We start from the raw sequence: 16,502 nt of genomic DNA on the forward strand, positions 1-16,502 counted from the left end.
AACCAAAATGGATTTTATTTAATCAAATAAATTCATTTCAATATAGTAGGAAAAGGGTATAAGTTGAGAAATACTAAATTGTATTTCTCTTCTTCATGAGTATATATGAAATTATTCTAAAAATTAAATACACTATTTTTAAAATTAAATGTCGTAGTTTTAAAAAGTTATTCATTTATAACATATTTTAAAATAATTTGTGTGTGAAGCAAACATATAAATAACATCCTAAAATTCAAATCATTGATATTTTAAGAAAGATTATGTTACGTTATTTAAAACAATTTATTGCATTAAGTGACATGTATGAATTATACGCTAATCAGTATTGCTACATTTTTTTCTTTCTACATAATCTTAAATAACTTTCATGTCTAAATAATTAAGTCTTTAATTTAAATACTTTAATACTAATTAAAGTATTACTTCTTACAGTATATTTTGTCGCTTACCATTGATCAATCAGGTGTGAACAGAAAGTTCATTGTCAGTCATTGAAGATATTTAATATATTAAAAATGTAATTTGAAATAAACAGCAAACATTATTAATTCAAAGCAAAACTTTATATTTACGTAACATATATGTTAAATACAACTATCCAATATTCACAATTACTTTGCTGTAAATAGCTCTATTACTTTAGTAAGTAATTTAACTTATTAACTTATTTAATCACATTTCAACTACATTTATGATAAGGCACCCTAATACATATTTATTAGTATTTTGAACCCGAGACATTTTAGCTGTATTTTCCACAAGCTTTAATGGATTTTAATTGTTTTTTTTTTCAACACATAAAATACAAATCTGTAACCAGAAAAGAATTTCAATAATAGTAATGTCCAAAAACATAAGACCACAAGACTTTTGCAAATTCAAGAATTTTACAAAAAAAGAATTGCTGTAAAAAGAAGTGCTTTGTTCTAAAAATCACATTTTTACAAAAACATTCTGAAAAACAAAATCAAGTTTTAGAAAAAGAAAATCATAAACTTTAAGAAAAAAGTACGTTATAATATTCGATTTGTATGTTTGGTTTCAAAAAGTATAATTATTTTAGTGAGTCAAATTGAAATATTTTGAGACAAACTTGAAAAATGAAACCATACGTACATCTAAAAAACGTAAAGTATAACATTTTCTGTAAATAGAACTATTTATAGAAAATATTATACTTTATATTTTTATACATATAATATTATGGCACAGGATGATGTTAATTAACATAAATATTATCATAAAAAATACACATTTATAATTGTGAGAAGTTATTATTAATTATGATTAGTGTAATTATAATGAATGGTATAAGAAGAAATATAAAACGTTTAAATTTATTTATATTATTTTTGTTATAAAAATAAGAACATCTCAACACTTCAAAATATTACAATATTAATTTAAAAAGTGACGTTTAAAAAGATTTTCAAAAGAAGTTATGTTGCTACTTTTTACTTACAATTTTACTTCTAATTATTATTTGAAGTAAGTGCAGCCAATTATCGTCTCACTTGTAAAATGATAATACATTTTCTATATATAAAACCATCTTTTCATTAGAATATTCGATTTTAAATATGAAAAACTTACCAATTAATCATGTAGATCCAAATAATCCAAATCAGACTTTTAAAGCGTCCTCTTTGAACATTTAAAGTAATTGAACCATCACCTTATGGTGATTGATAGAAGAAGATTTAAAGTGCTTGTATGTACAATTGAATATCCCATAAGGCCAACGGTACGAAATAAATTAAACTGTTCGGGTCTAAAAACCCATAGATATAGTTAGGAATTAACCATGTTGTGTTACTAAGAAAGACATGTAGCCAGACGATGTTTTCAATATCTAGAATTAAATAATTTTTATTTAAAAGAATTACTAAAAAAGCAAAAGATTGGGCATCTTTATTTGGAGAAAAAATTATATTTATATGTATATGAAGGGTGATCCAAAACCTCTGCATTTCCTTTCAAGAACGAATTCTTTAAAACATTTTAAGAAAAAAATCCTAATACGAAAATTTTAATGGTATGGTATAATAGTGTTCAAATTATTAAGTTTACAAATCACTGAGCAGACATTTTGCCCGCTCAGGCATAGTGACATGACAAGTGAAGGAATCACAAGTGTACCTCTTGACATCGGGGTTATCGTATAAATACGCAGTGACGTTTCTATTAAAAAATTATTTCTATAAGAAACATATTTTTACATAACATATGCATAATTAATATAAAAATAAAATTCAATAACAAGATGTTACAGTAACCATTAGATCAGTTGTCAACATAAATTCATTACTATGCTCATTTGCCTCATATGATAAGAACTTTTTATAGTGATGTGGTGATTTGAAAAATAACTACTAACACATGAATAGATTGCATTAAAATAGAAAGATTTTATATTCTTATAAAGAAACAATTAAATTAAAACAAAATAGAAATTTTAAATAATCTTACACTGCAAAAAGTAGTCAATGTTAATGGAATAATCTTTCCTGCAGTGATGCAACAAGGATTGTGGGCTCGTGTCATTAGTAAAATAAGATTTCTTGCCTTTCTTGATTCTAGTTTGTACCATTCAAGTTCACACAAGGCACGATATAGTGCATTGCACTTGAGAAATACATATATGAAAACACATTAATGTCTATGTCATTTCAAAGTGAATAATTTCTATTAAAAAGTATTAAAATTCAAGACATTTAATTGATCTTTTATCTTTCGTTAAAAAAACTTGTAAGTAGTTTATTTAATTCTAATGAATTTATTTTAATTAATGTTGTTACAAAAACTATTATGAACATATAAGAATGTACAATATAATAAAATAAATTGTCAATATTTGTTTTTTTTTAGCAATAAAATATAAAATTTGATAACAAGTGATAACATCACTAAACAAAGATTTTTCAATTGTCAAACATATTCTAGTTTACGAAAATCATTTTTCCTAAATATAAGTATACTACATTTACATTGCTTGTATTTATTTATATTTGTGTATTATTACGCAACTTACTTGTTCCATTATAAGCTCTCCCGCACAACAATATAAAAAAGTACCTGTCAATGTAACAAGAAGAAAAATCATCAAATAAAATATTTGTGCAACAACAGCGCCATTTACTTTTCTTTCATGAAGTAACTAAAACATATAAAATAGAAGTAAATGTAGAAGCGAACGTATGCATTAAAATAATTTTATATGCATGCGTTACTTACAATAGTAAAGAGAAAGCTGTTTAAACAAATTATTATTGCAAGATAAAGTACCATTAACAACATCATTAAATAATATATATTTTCAATTTTGTTGATAAATCTATAAAAATATTAAAAAATTAAAGCATATAAAAAAATTATGAATATGTACAAATTTATTTTTTTAATGTTTAGATTGTGTCAAAAGAGAAAATTTTTAAAACATTTATATAATTATTTTTTATTAAAATAAAATACCTGATAAGACGTAAATGGGATGTCACAATATTGTTTAATGCTTTGTTAAAATCTTCGCATGAGACTAAACTAACTAGTCGATATCTAAAGTTCTCTAATTGGCCGCAAATATGAAGAACTAATAATAATAAGAAAATATCTACAATCATGTAAACAGAACCTGCTACAAAGATCGTTAGAACATGAAAAAAAAATGTTAACTCAAACTGCGGACTCTTATCTACATTGTAGAAATGATACGTCTGTAGTGGTAACAATTTGCATCGACCCGTAACATTCATTAGGTTTAGTACTTGAATGCCAAAATAAGTAGGAACAGTTATCGTTAGACATGCGATTATGATGATAACATAACCAACAACCATGCTCAATCGAGCAACTCGTGCTTGTTTTATCATTACAACTCTCTCTGCATCCAACTTAAACGCTATCCAATCTTCCGCCATCATATTTATAATTGATAAGAGAACTTAAAAATATAAACAATATTATATTGTTAAAATGTCAAAATAATAAATTTATAAGCGTATTATAATGATAATGTACTATATGTCTAGCAATAAGTGATATTGCTAGACATATAGTACACCACATAAATGTTGAAAATGTAATATTGAAATTTTAATACAGAATATTTGCAAAGATAAATCAGCTGTAATGAATTAAAGTTTAACGGAATACAATGTAAAATATTTTATTTTTAGTAATTTTGACACACCTGTTTGTTTCCATCTCATGATGATATATTTGATTGATGCTGTAACCACTGGTAATGTTATACGTAAAATGTCTATTACAGTTACCATATTGTCCCAAGATTGCATAGCCGCACTTATCATCGGAACATTAGAAACAAATATTATTAAAATTAAAATAATGCTTGCATGAAGTTTTGACCACAAACTTTTTATAGCAACTTCATTTTTAGGCCACAAGCCTAGAAATTCCAAACCTAAACGATGTATTTCAATGGCCCACTCGAAATCTAATAAGAGATTTTCGTACATTAATTACAAAAAATTATATACAGACTTCGAAGATGAATATAATAAAATATAGTAATAATTTGAGGATAATATGAAAACAAAATTGTAATAATTTATTTATTATAATTTAATATATAATAATTTATTAAACACATAGAACATCTATAATGAGCAAAAAATATGATACTGAATTACCCTTATAACCTAAAGACTCCTTAGTATCCATGAGAACGTAAAAAAAACTGTCTCGTTCTTCTTACCATGTAATATAAAATAAGCTCACATGCTTTTCAAAGAGAAGTAGAAACTCGGTACCCTCCCCAAACGCCTCATTAAATATTAAGAATGCTATCCCCAATTGATTGCCACTCGTATCGTCAAGAAACTTTACGCTCGTACAATAAATTATGAAAATCGTTTACGTATGGTGCAACAAGGGAGATAGAAAATATCGCAACGCAGTGTATCATAAATTTGCAGAATTTGTGTGAAAAGTTTATTTCAGACTTTGCTTCAGTACGTATACGTTACTTCGGAACGAAGTACAACGTTATTTCATTATTGATGAGATCATGTACTGAACACAAGACACAGAAATATTGTGGATGAAGAAACAACAGATGTCCTAGGAACGTCCATGGGACGTTCGAAATGCGCTCATGCATTCTAAAGACACCCTTGAGACATTTTTCTCATAAAATGTGCTGTATGGAGAAAATAATATCACTTGCATTATGTACGGATCATTCAACTCTATTTTCTAAATTTGTCCATCGTTATAACACGGATGAAAATATAACATTATATTTATTAATTAAACAAGCTATGTATTTTATCAATGTATATTATTATCAATGTATATTATACACTCGTTTTTTTTATAAAGTATTTTAATGAATATTGAACTGAAATTTTATAAGATGTAATAGCTTTTATAAATTTAACATTCTGCCAACAAGATATTTAATTTTTTTTTTATCTCGAAAATTATATAGGCAACCGATTAATGCAAGTTTCTTCTTAAAATTGGAACAGATGGTATAAAATGGTCATCCCATTGTGACGAGTTTAAAGAGTTCAAATTCTTTTTGCACTTTTGTAATCCTTGGAGTCTTAAAAATATACCCTTAAAATGTTATGATAGAGAATTCATTTATTTTAATATAATCGATAAAATTTTAAACACATTTTTCTTCAAAACTACATTTTCGTAGCTAGGTGCTCGCATATCTCTGTCGAATTTTATCCGAATGACGTGATTTTTGGACAGAATGTTCATAACAAAATTGTCTTCAGTTAAACGTAGAATTTTATCGAATTTATTAAATCGGATTATTAGTTTTATTTTTTGAAAAAACTTAAAAAGTGACGGTTTTTATGGTTAAACAATAAACTTTTTTTCAAATAGAAACATTTTTTTTAATTGTTTTAAAAATTTTCTACGTTTAACTGAAAATACACTTATATACAATATAAAATTAAAGAATTTTTATTTGAAATATTCCATTTATTGTTAGACACAGCACGAGCGCCTGAACACTCGTGATTTTTTTCGAAGGTACACTTCATCAAACGTCGAAGCCACAAACATTTAATATTATTTAATAACTTTTTTATAAGGCAATCTTAAACTGTATATTTGTTTTTTCGTAAAATGTAATGTACAGAAATACGCATTTAAAAAAACTTTTCTTACAATTTACTTACAAAATGGTTCCAATCACAGGACAACATAGTATTTCGCAGAATTTTATATAATTTTCTGATTTATTAATATCTATTATATTACATACTAAAATATAAAATGTTTTGTTACATTTTGCAATTTGCTTGCTAATTTCTATTATGCAGTTTATAAAGTCATATATTTATTGCGAAAAATGTTACCTCGGCTAGGATTTGAATCTGAATTTTCCTACATTCCATACAGGCGTCCAGTTCTATGCCTTAACCATCAAGGCATATAATAGTATTTATTATAACTACCGATAATATTAAGAAAATGTTTTGAAGATAGAATTTTGTAGTATAGATTTATCATTTTTCCTTGAACGTAATATTCAAAAGTCTGTATAATCTCGAACTATTCCTAAGACAAATCGTAAAAATCTCATTAGAAGGTACTGCAGTAAATTTATAGTAATTTAATTTAACAGCAAACACTAATAGAGAAAACAAATTTTTCTATTCCTATTAAAATATTAAACTATTCCTACAAAAATATTAAATACAACTGTAGTTATTTAAATGTAAAAATCTATTTCTTTTACCAATAATATATATAGTAATATACTATCCTATTCTTTAACCAATTAAAGTTTTGTCAATAAAAACGATATGTAACCACACGATGTTTTTAATACCTAAAAATAATTATATTGTTATTTAGAAAACAGAAATAAAAAATTTTAGTGATAATGTATGTCTGTTAAGTTAGCACCTCCATCGAAATGGCACCTATTCCAAAACTAAGTTTTTTATGTGCTAATTTACCCTCTTTTTAATTTTTGTACTCGAGCGGTTTAGCAGGAAATCACGATTGAAGGTGGGGATACCAGCTTAACGCAAACCACTCATATTAATGATTCATAAAATTCAAAAATTAATACACTAGAATTAAATGCTTTTTATGTGCTTTTTAAAGGTATATAAACAAATGTTCGTATTCAACTTCTTTGACCAGAAAATCGTCTCCAAAGTACGAATTCACGTTTGCGATACAAGAATAAAGTACCAGTAAAAACGCAGATATTAAATTGATCATAGGACCAAGATATTCTGCTATTTATGTGTTTTCGAAATATGGACAACGAGATTTTTATGCTCATCGCCTTGATCGAAAAACCGATAAAAATCCTGTAGTGAGAATCCCACCTTCCCGGTACAAGAGTAAAACGCCAGTAAAAAAGCAATCATGAAATTGGTTAAAGGCTCAAAATGTTTTCTTATTTATCTGCTTTCGATATATGCACGACGGAGATTTTTGTACTCATCCTCTTCAACCGAAAAATCGCCCCTGAAATGAGCACCCACGTTCGCGGTATAAGAATAAAGTGCACAAAAATCTCATCGTGCATATTTCAAAAGCACATAAATAAAAGAATATCCTTGGCCTATAACCAATTTAATATCTGCGTTTTTACTGGTACTTTACTCTTGTACTGCAAACGTGAATTCGTACTTTGGGGACAATTTTTTGGTCGAGGATGTTGAGGTCGAACATTTGTTTATATATCTTTGGAAAGCACATAAAAAGCACTTAATTTTGGCATAGGTGTTTCAATTTTTATGATGGGGGTGCTAACTTATCAGACATATTTTTTTTATAAAATATTAAAAAATGCAGTACTTTAAATGCTACTTTTCGAACGCCGATCGTATTTATTTTTATTTTGTGAAGTTATGTCGTCTGCTTCATGAAGACATAGTGTTTTAAAAACATGAAGATCCATATTTGGAAACAGTAAAAGAACGCAAAAAAGTATTTAATTTAAAAATAAAATTATAAGACACCAAATGTAAAGGCAAGCAATTAATTTATACATCTAATATTTGTAATTCAATTAATGAATAAAATTTTCTTTTAAAAATCACACACACAAACACAATCGCAACAGGTTCCATCTAAAAATATTACAAAATTCTACACTATTTTACAAAGGAATTAAAACACAAAAATATTAAATGATCTTACACTGCAAAAAGTAGCCATTGTTAATGGAATAACTTTTCCTGCAGTGATGCGAAAGGGATGATGGGCTCGTATCATTAATAAAATAAGATTTCTTGCTTTTCTTGATTCCAATTTATACCATTCAAGAGTGCACATTGCACGATATACTGCATTGCACTTAACAAATATGTTTATAAGAATATATTAATGTCCATATTATTTAAACGTGATTATTTTCAAATATATTAAGAAGAATTAACTGGGATTTAATTAATGTATATGTTTAATTAATTAATTGATTATTGTATAGAAGAAAAATATATAAAACCACAAGGATCATTTAACTTAAATAAACTTGCATTTTAATTAATAAATGATTTATCTTTTATTAATCACGTATGTACTAGTATGTTAAAAATAAATAAGTTTTCAATAGTCTTCTCAACGATATGATCTCAAATTAGACAAAACACACATGACAAAATAACTCTGACAAAGAAAATTTGTACTACAATTACGTTTCAATATTTATGAGAATCATATAGTGACAAAATACACAAATTGTTAGAATATTTGTATAGAGGAAAGTATCCAGTATTAATTGCGTGGATTGCGATTACTACATATATACATTATATAACCTACTTGCTGGGTTATAAGTTCTCCTGCACCACAATAAATAAGAGTATTCATCAATAAGGCAATGAGAAGAAATGACGAAAAATAAAACTTTGTGGCAACAACTTCATTTTGTATTTCTTTGTCAGTAATAAACTAAAATGCATAATTTTTAAAAGATGAAGGTGTATGTTTTAAAGTATACTTTATATTTGTAATGCTGGAACTTACAATAGTAAATAGAAATCCGATTAAACAAAATACAATACCAAAATAGATTATCATTATTAATATCATTGAAGAATACGTATTTTCAATATTTTCAGCAAATCTATGGAATAAAATAAAAATGTTTGAAAGGATATTTATATTTATACTAATAAACTATATATATCTATAAACGTAAAATAGAGTGACAACTTTGATAGAGAATTTCTGGCATCAAAATCAAAATAAAAGTTCCTATAAGCAATATGTTCAAAAAGTCTATGTTAAATATGTATTTAAAGGATTAAGCTTGTTGTGAGAAACACATGAACAGATTTTTAAGTTTTAAAAACGCAACATGCTTGGACATAGGTCGTAGAGTGACTACAGTATTTAGATTACAGAATTTACATCGCAGGCGTTCGAAAAATTTACTCGCGATTACTCTATTATGTTCCTTTGTATCATATTAGTATTGCGTTGCGAGTTCAGTTTTTTTTTTTTTTTTTTTTTTTTACTATCAACCCATTCATAGTGTAGTGAAAATTTTATTTTTTCTGTATATAATAAAGGTTTCTTAGGTGTCTGTTACGATTTTAATAATAAGGTTTTGAAATAAATCCGAATATATTAGAATCAGTCAAATAAAAACGGAACAGACTGTATAACGAGCATGGCGCGGACGTTGGTAACCCTTTTCGGTGTGTTTATGGACATGCCCTCTATTGAGAATTAGAGAAAAACGGCGTGAACGTCTCCCGTTGTTTGTTAGTTGAAGTTACCTTGCTCGAAGTGAGGTCAGTGCGTCGTGTGTGCGTCTGTCATCACTATGGACGTCGAGAAAGAAAAACAGCGAAGTGTAATATGGTTTTCGACTGCAGTGACCTGCCTTAGCGACCGACGGGCGGTTCCCGCGCGCGGTGGGCAGGGAAAATACGCGCTCATTCGCCAAATTTTATGAATTTTTATTTCAGTAACTATTGCAAGTATTGAAAAATGGTAAAGGATTTTTCTTCTCAGTTTGACTTGCTCTATAAACCCACGAGGGCATAAGTAGCTATTTTTGGACACCCTGTATTTGTGTATTGATAATATTATCTCATGACATATTAATAAAAGTAAATCAAAACTATTGACTAGTTTCGAGAAGTGCATTTTCTAGATGTAATGATAACATAAAAAATTGTGTATATTAAATGAAAACTTGCAAATAGTACAAAATATTCTAAATGTATTAAATGTAATAAATGTATTATTCACATCCATTAAACATTAATGTTTACAAGTAACTTAACAGTATTAGGCTCAGAGAACTAAATCAAATGTACAAAAATAATACCAATAAACATCATAAAAAATAATTATATTATTCGTCTACATTGTTAATTTTTATCGAATAATAAAATTATATGTTACACGCGAATATCTGGTGTTGGCTCTTTGTTGGCATTACCTTTGTGCATTTGATTAATGTTTACATCGAATTAAAATAAAATAATATAACATATAAAATTTAAAGTCTTCAGGAGTCTTAGGAAGAAGTTTTAGCAGTGATATTTCTAAACTTGTTTTGTTGAACATTTTACTTGTGTAATAAAAATTCATACCTGATAAGTCGCAAATGAGTTGCTATAATATTATTCAGTACTTTGTTATATTTGTAATGGTTACACAAGACCAAATTAACTAATTGGCATCTGAAGTTTTCTAATTGTCCACAAATGTGAAGAATTATTAGTATCAAAAAAATGTCTCCAGACATGTAAATGATACCTAATAACAAAATTGCTAGAGCATGGATGAAAAATGTCAATTCATACTGCGGACTCTTATTTGTATCGTAGAAGTGAAACTTCTCTAACGGTAATAACCTATTCCCATCCGTTAAATTCGTTGCGTATATTATTTGCGTGCCAAAATAAGGAGGAAGGACTGCCGAGAAAAACCCTAATAAAATCAGAAGATATCCAATAATCATAATTAATCGGGCAAATCGTGCTTGTCTTATCATTACATTTCTCTCTGCATCGTGCTTGAACGCCATCCAATCTTCCGCCATCATATTTATAATTGCAAAGATGACTTGAAAATATAAATAAATATAAATAAACAAATATATATATATAGGGTAAAGTTGCCTGTTATAAGATACCTTTTTTTAAAGGCTTATAATTTATTTAATTTATACTATTAACTCCTATTTTTATAACCAAATTATAGTAAATATATTTAAATTTTATCTCCAAAAGTTGGTAATCGATAATAGTTATAGTTTGTTGTATATTACATTTTTTGGCAAAATTGCCAAATTTGCTAATTCAAAAAAAGAGTTCCTAATATGAGACACAAAGGTTTTTTTACATGAAATTGGACTTTCTGACTTGGATATTACTAGGTTTAAATTAGGCTTCATACTCAAAATCTAGATGATCAATCGAATAGTTCTTTTGATACTCAAAAACTTTTACGTAATATTTTTCTCCAAAATCAATTCTATTAGAGATATTTTAAAGTCTCAGTACTAATGTTGAAAGCTATAACCTTCAAGCTTCATAATTCAAAAGTCCTCAATAAAAAACTTTGGTATAGCATTTTGGAAACCTCTCGAAATTAGAATATACAATAATAAATAAGAATTTTTGAGTGTCTCATATTACAAGTTCCACGCTTTACGGTCACTAAATCTAATGTTTATAACTAAGCAAATTATCACATTCTGTATTTTTCTATTAATACGACTTTACTCTATCACTGCATGCAGAATTTATTATCAAATATTTGTTTATTTTATAATAAACAAGGGTTAAAAACTCATTTTAATAAAACTCGACAACATCAAATTTCAAAACTTTTTTTTTAACGACTGCACGCATGATCTAATAATAAATTTTCTACTAAATAGATTTCACCACAAGAGTAATAAGTTTATGATGGTACCAACCATATGCGTTTATTAATGTAGTAGAAACCTCGCTAGTTCATATTAGGAACCTATCCCATAATAGGCGATTTTATCCTATATATGTATAATAAATATTAATAAATAATAAACATTGTTAAGATATAAACTATTTAGATAAAGTTTCAGGTATATTATTTATTAACTTTCAAAATATAATAATAAAAGAATCCTATGCGTTTCATAATTTATTTCAATATATACTGCTATATATGGGGACTTGGTTAGGTGGTGCGATGGTGTGTGGAAGTGGATGGAGATAGAGTGAGGCTGAGTATGAGTGTTTATAGTATATTAGGAAGTATTAGAAAGTAAAGAGGTACGAACTAGAGAGATAAGAAGGTAGAGAAGACGGGTAATTGGAGGCGGATGTAGGGGAAAAGGAATTGAGGAGATATTATAAGACATAGGCGGAAGGAACAGGAATAGGTTAGGGCGGACAATGAGGCGGGAGAATCCGGAAGGGCCGGTAAGGTAGGAATTAAACATGGAAGGAAATAAAAAGGAAATAATAAGGAAAATAAAAAAGGCAAAGAGAAAGAGTGTAAGGAGAATAAATTAGAGGAATAAAAGGTTAAAGGCAAATAAAGGAAATAAAGGCAGATACAGCTACAGGAAAGAAAAGGCGATAAGTAATGCAAGGAATTAGGCAGAATGGTTTATGGAGAATGAGTGACATATGGTACATGAGAGTAGGAATGAATGAAAGGAAAGGAGATTAGAAGGATTGTAAGGAGACGGTGAAAAGAGTGATATTATAGGAAAGAAGTAGCAAAAGTAAATTAGAACGTAAGATAGGAAATAGGATCAGGTATAAACATAAATATAGATATATGTAAAAATAAACGTAGAGGAAATGGAAATGTAAAGGTTTAGTTGAATTGTATAAGTAATTAGTTTATTAAGGATCCTGGGTGGCTTGGTATAGGAAGAAGGAGACCGAGGGAACTCTGATCACCGGCCGTTGGAGATGAAGCATAAAGGATGGAGAAAGAGGTACAGGAAATTGAGGTTATGAAGCATAAAGGATAGAAGAAGTGGTACAGGAAGAAAAAGAAAAAGGAATTAGAATAAATATATAGGATAAGGAGACAACAGAGGGGTAAGCAAAAAGGAAAAAAGAACCAGAATTTTAGTAAGAATTAGAAAAAAGGAGGCTGTTGGATTATTAAAGGAGAAGGATAAACGGAACCGGATCTTTTGCCTTTGGAGACTGTGCTTACAGAGGTTGAAAAAAGATTGTATGGAATAAGACAGCAGAGGTGGATGCAGAAGGGACAGAAGAGCGCCGTGGATCTCCTTTGCAGCAACAAGTTCACATTGTGAGTAATTCTTGTTACGTTGTATTGGAACAATTCCATAAGATGCGTAATTTCTGCGTGGAGATACTAAGTAATCTCTGGAAGGCTGGGTGAAAAAGAGGCCATAAGGATTATTAAAGATATGTGGTATAGGTAGCAGGAAAGAAAAGAGAGAGGAGAGAAAAGAAAGGTGAAAGAAGAACCGAGAAGAAGGAAAGGAGGAACCAAGGAATGGAGGTACAAAGAAGGAAGAATGTGAGGATACGCGAAAGAAGAATGTAAATTAGGAGTTAAGATGGAAATAGAATTAGGCATAAGCATAGGTATAGATATAGAAATGAGGGCGGTGTGGTGCTGGGGTTCGTCCGGGTAGACAGACTTGCTGTATACGGTACGGTGTTTGTTTGCCTGGGCAGACTGTTGCGCCGTGCTGTACCAAGGATAGGTAAAAGAATAAGTATAGAGAGGTATAGTTAGCACAGTGAGCGCAAGGAAAGGAAAGAAATGCGCATAAGCGCGTGGTAGAGTATAGATAAGGAGGGCGTAGAACATAAGATTAGTATAAGGTGTGAATGAATGAGTGGCTAAGGAACGATTGTAAACCCCTTCTTGGCAATGTAAGCTTGAAGAGAAATAAATTATATATATATATATATACTGCTATATATGTATAAGTGTAAACCATATATGATTTTATGATCTTAATATTATAATCAACAATATGTACATTATAATAAATCAACTGTTTGATGGTTTAATGAAATATTGCTAAATGTTTTGTTTCAAATAATTTTAAACATACCTGTTCGTTTGCATCTCATGATAACGTATTTTACTAATATTGTCAGTAGAGGTAATGTGATCTGTAAATTGTCTATTAAAAGTACCATATTGCCCCAGACACGTGTAACCGTACATATCATTGGAATAGAAATGAATAGTAATAAAATGAAAATAATGCCGACCCGAATTTCTAACCAACTTTTTCTAATAAATTTTTCAGTTTTAGGCCACAAGCCGATCACTTCCATAGCTAAGCGTTGAAGTTCAACTGCCCACATAAAATCTAACAAATTTTTAATAAATAAAATTATTTGTATACATGATACGGTTTGAAAGATTAAATTAATTCATCCATTAGACATGTAAATCGTGCGTAATTAATAGAATATATGAAATCAATACTATTATTGATTTGATCTTTAACAAAATTTTTCAGAATATAAGATTATTTACTACATATATATTCCAAAAATATTAAAAAATGTGTGAAATTTCTATTATACTTTTTATATACGCAACATTTGGTTACTCAAAAATATTATAATTTTGACGTAAGTTTTGAATCGATTGTAACAATATCAAAACGACATCGTTTCGAAGAATTTTTTCTGACTGGGTTCTACATTAAAAAATCAATTCAACTTACAATATTTTTAATATTAACAATAAAGAATTGAAATCACAATATAAATATATTATGAAGGCACATAACAGAGTGGTTGTAAGCAAACTATCTTTATTCCTTCTATTTTTTTCGACTTCTGCGGCGTACATCCCAGTGCAGCGTAAATACCGACTTTACCCTAGAATTTTGTATATCTCAGAACTCTTCTTCATTTTGGCCAAAGAACAGTCAAAATTTAACTTGATTGTGATATTTACAATACCGATAGAGATTTTGTAAATAATTAGACAAACAGTAATGTGGCATATTATAAAGGAACAATAATTACTTAGACTAATATTACTTACAATTAGACTAATATGAAAAAAATCGAATCTTAGATTTTGAATGAATATAAAATATTATATTATAGAATACGTGTATATAGTTAATACCACTATAACCTGAAGATATTGAAACATCCAGTTATTGATTAATATGTAATAGTACTTTTCCATTCTTTTAAGCCTAAGATAGAAAGTAGTCGTCACGCACGCTTGTGAAATAAGTACGAGAACTGCTTTGCGAAAGGGACATTAAATTTTAAAATGTATTACCCCTAGTTCGTCGACAGTTCTTCATTTTGCAAAAACTCCTGAACAAAAGTACCAAGTAAGAACTTAGAAAGAATTGTGTTGGGCGATATACAAGGCTATACATTGTTTCGCAGAATTTTACAAGCTCGCCAATTACTTACTTTTTTTTCTTAGGATGCCTTACTGTTTACGCACTTCTGTATAAGAGGATAATACACTTTTAATAAAACTATAGACAAAAATCGATATAAACAAAATATTGTATAAAGGAAAAATATTACACAATGTAAAATATGGCTAACTATCTACTTCCATAACGTCGTAAATCTGAAATTTCCTAAATCAAGTTTTTGGTATTGTATTCTGTAGATTGCCTCAAGCCTTTTGGATTCTTTAATGATGTTATAAGGTGTATGTGAAGCTGGCATATCATTTGGTGGAAATTCACTAAACATTGACAGTTTGGGGTTTATTTTCAATAGTTCTACAGTTTCTGATAAATAAAACAAATAGTTCTAGCTTTTAAAGCGAAAAAAAACGCATAGGACAAAGTCAGACGCCAGGTTCACGCAACGTCTCAGTTTGTCCTGCGTCATTTTACAGACACAATTCTTATAGGATTTTAAAAGATCTATAGTTCTAGATGAATTCTAGAAAGAGTTCTAGCGTTTAACATAGTTTATTTAACTAAAAAAAGAAAATTATTATAAAATATTTATTTTATAATATTACATAAAAAAGTTAAGTGTACATAAAAATATATTTTCCTCCAGTTCTGAGCGTATATAAACGCCTTTCAAAGAGTTTCGGTCGATTCAATTATTTATTAATCAGACAAAAATTGTTATCTTCCGCACAAGTCGTATATTCGCGCATATGGGTGAGACGCTGGTGTATATTCGAGAGTTCTGTGTATCAAAAAATATTTTTCCAATAGTTCTTAATGTATTAAAGAGCGTTCCGAAAAGTTCCGGTTGATTCCGACATTAGTTAATCAACCAAAAAATTAATAACTTTCGAAAACTCGATTTTCCGCATATATAGGTGAGATGCTGTTCTTTTTTGAAGAGTTCTGTGTACGAAAAAATATTTTTCCTACAGTTCTCAACATGTTAAAGCGTCTTCCAAAGAGTTGCAGTCGATTGCGATATTAATTAATCAACCAAAAAATTAATAACTTCCGAAAAAGCCGATTTTTCGCATATATAGGTGAGATGCTGGTCTTTTTCCAAGAGTTCTGTGTACGAAAAAATATTTTTCCTGCAGTTTTCAACATATTAAAGCGCCTTTCGAGCATTTCC

The 16,502-nt window shown here is 28.5% G+C and overlaps 1 protein-coding gene across 4 annotated transcripts; it reads right to left on the reverse strand.

Moving 5' to 3' along the window:
* Nucleotides 1-547: 547 nt before the first annotated feature.
* Nucleotides 548-6,067, reverse strand: LOC120358246 (odorant receptor 22c-like). 4 transcript variants are annotated; one of them, XR_005575223.1, is made up of 9 exons: nucleotides 4,656-6,067; nucleotides 4,193-4,459; nucleotides 3,475-3,943; nucleotides 3,238-3,337; nucleotides 3,035-3,160; nucleotides 2,473-2,628; nucleotides 1,597-1,855; nucleotides 1,466-1,516; nucleotides 548-813 (listed from the first exon to the last, which is right to left on the reverse strand). XR_005575223.1 is itself a non-coding variant. In XM_039451838.1 (7 exons), the coding sequence occupies exons 1-7, from the start codon at nucleotides 4,684-4,686 to the stop codon at nucleotides 1,802-1,804; spliced, it is 1,203 nt and encodes a 400-aa protein (XP_039307772.1). In that variant the 5' UTR covers nucleotides 4,687-6,067; the 3' UTR covers nucleotides 1,329-1,801. The 4 variants fall into 4 exon arrangements, 2 of the variants coding, with proteins under 2 accessions (XP_039307772.1, XP_039307773.1); XR_005575222.1 differs by having other exon boundaries at nucleotides 1,466-1,855; XM_039451838.1 differs by lacking the exon at nucleotides 548-813 and having other exon boundaries at nucleotides 1,329-1,855.
* Between the last annotated feature and the right edge of the window lie 10,435 nt (nucleotides 6,068-16,502).

The sequence above is a fragment of the Solenopsis invicta genome, chromosome 7 (assembly GCF_016802725.1).
Source record: "Solenopsis invicta isolate M01_SB chromosome 7, UNIL_Sinv_3.0, whole genome shotgun sequence".
Lineage (NCBI taxonomy): Eukaryota > Metazoa > Arthropoda > Insecta > Hymenoptera > Formicidae > Solenopsis > Solenopsis invicta.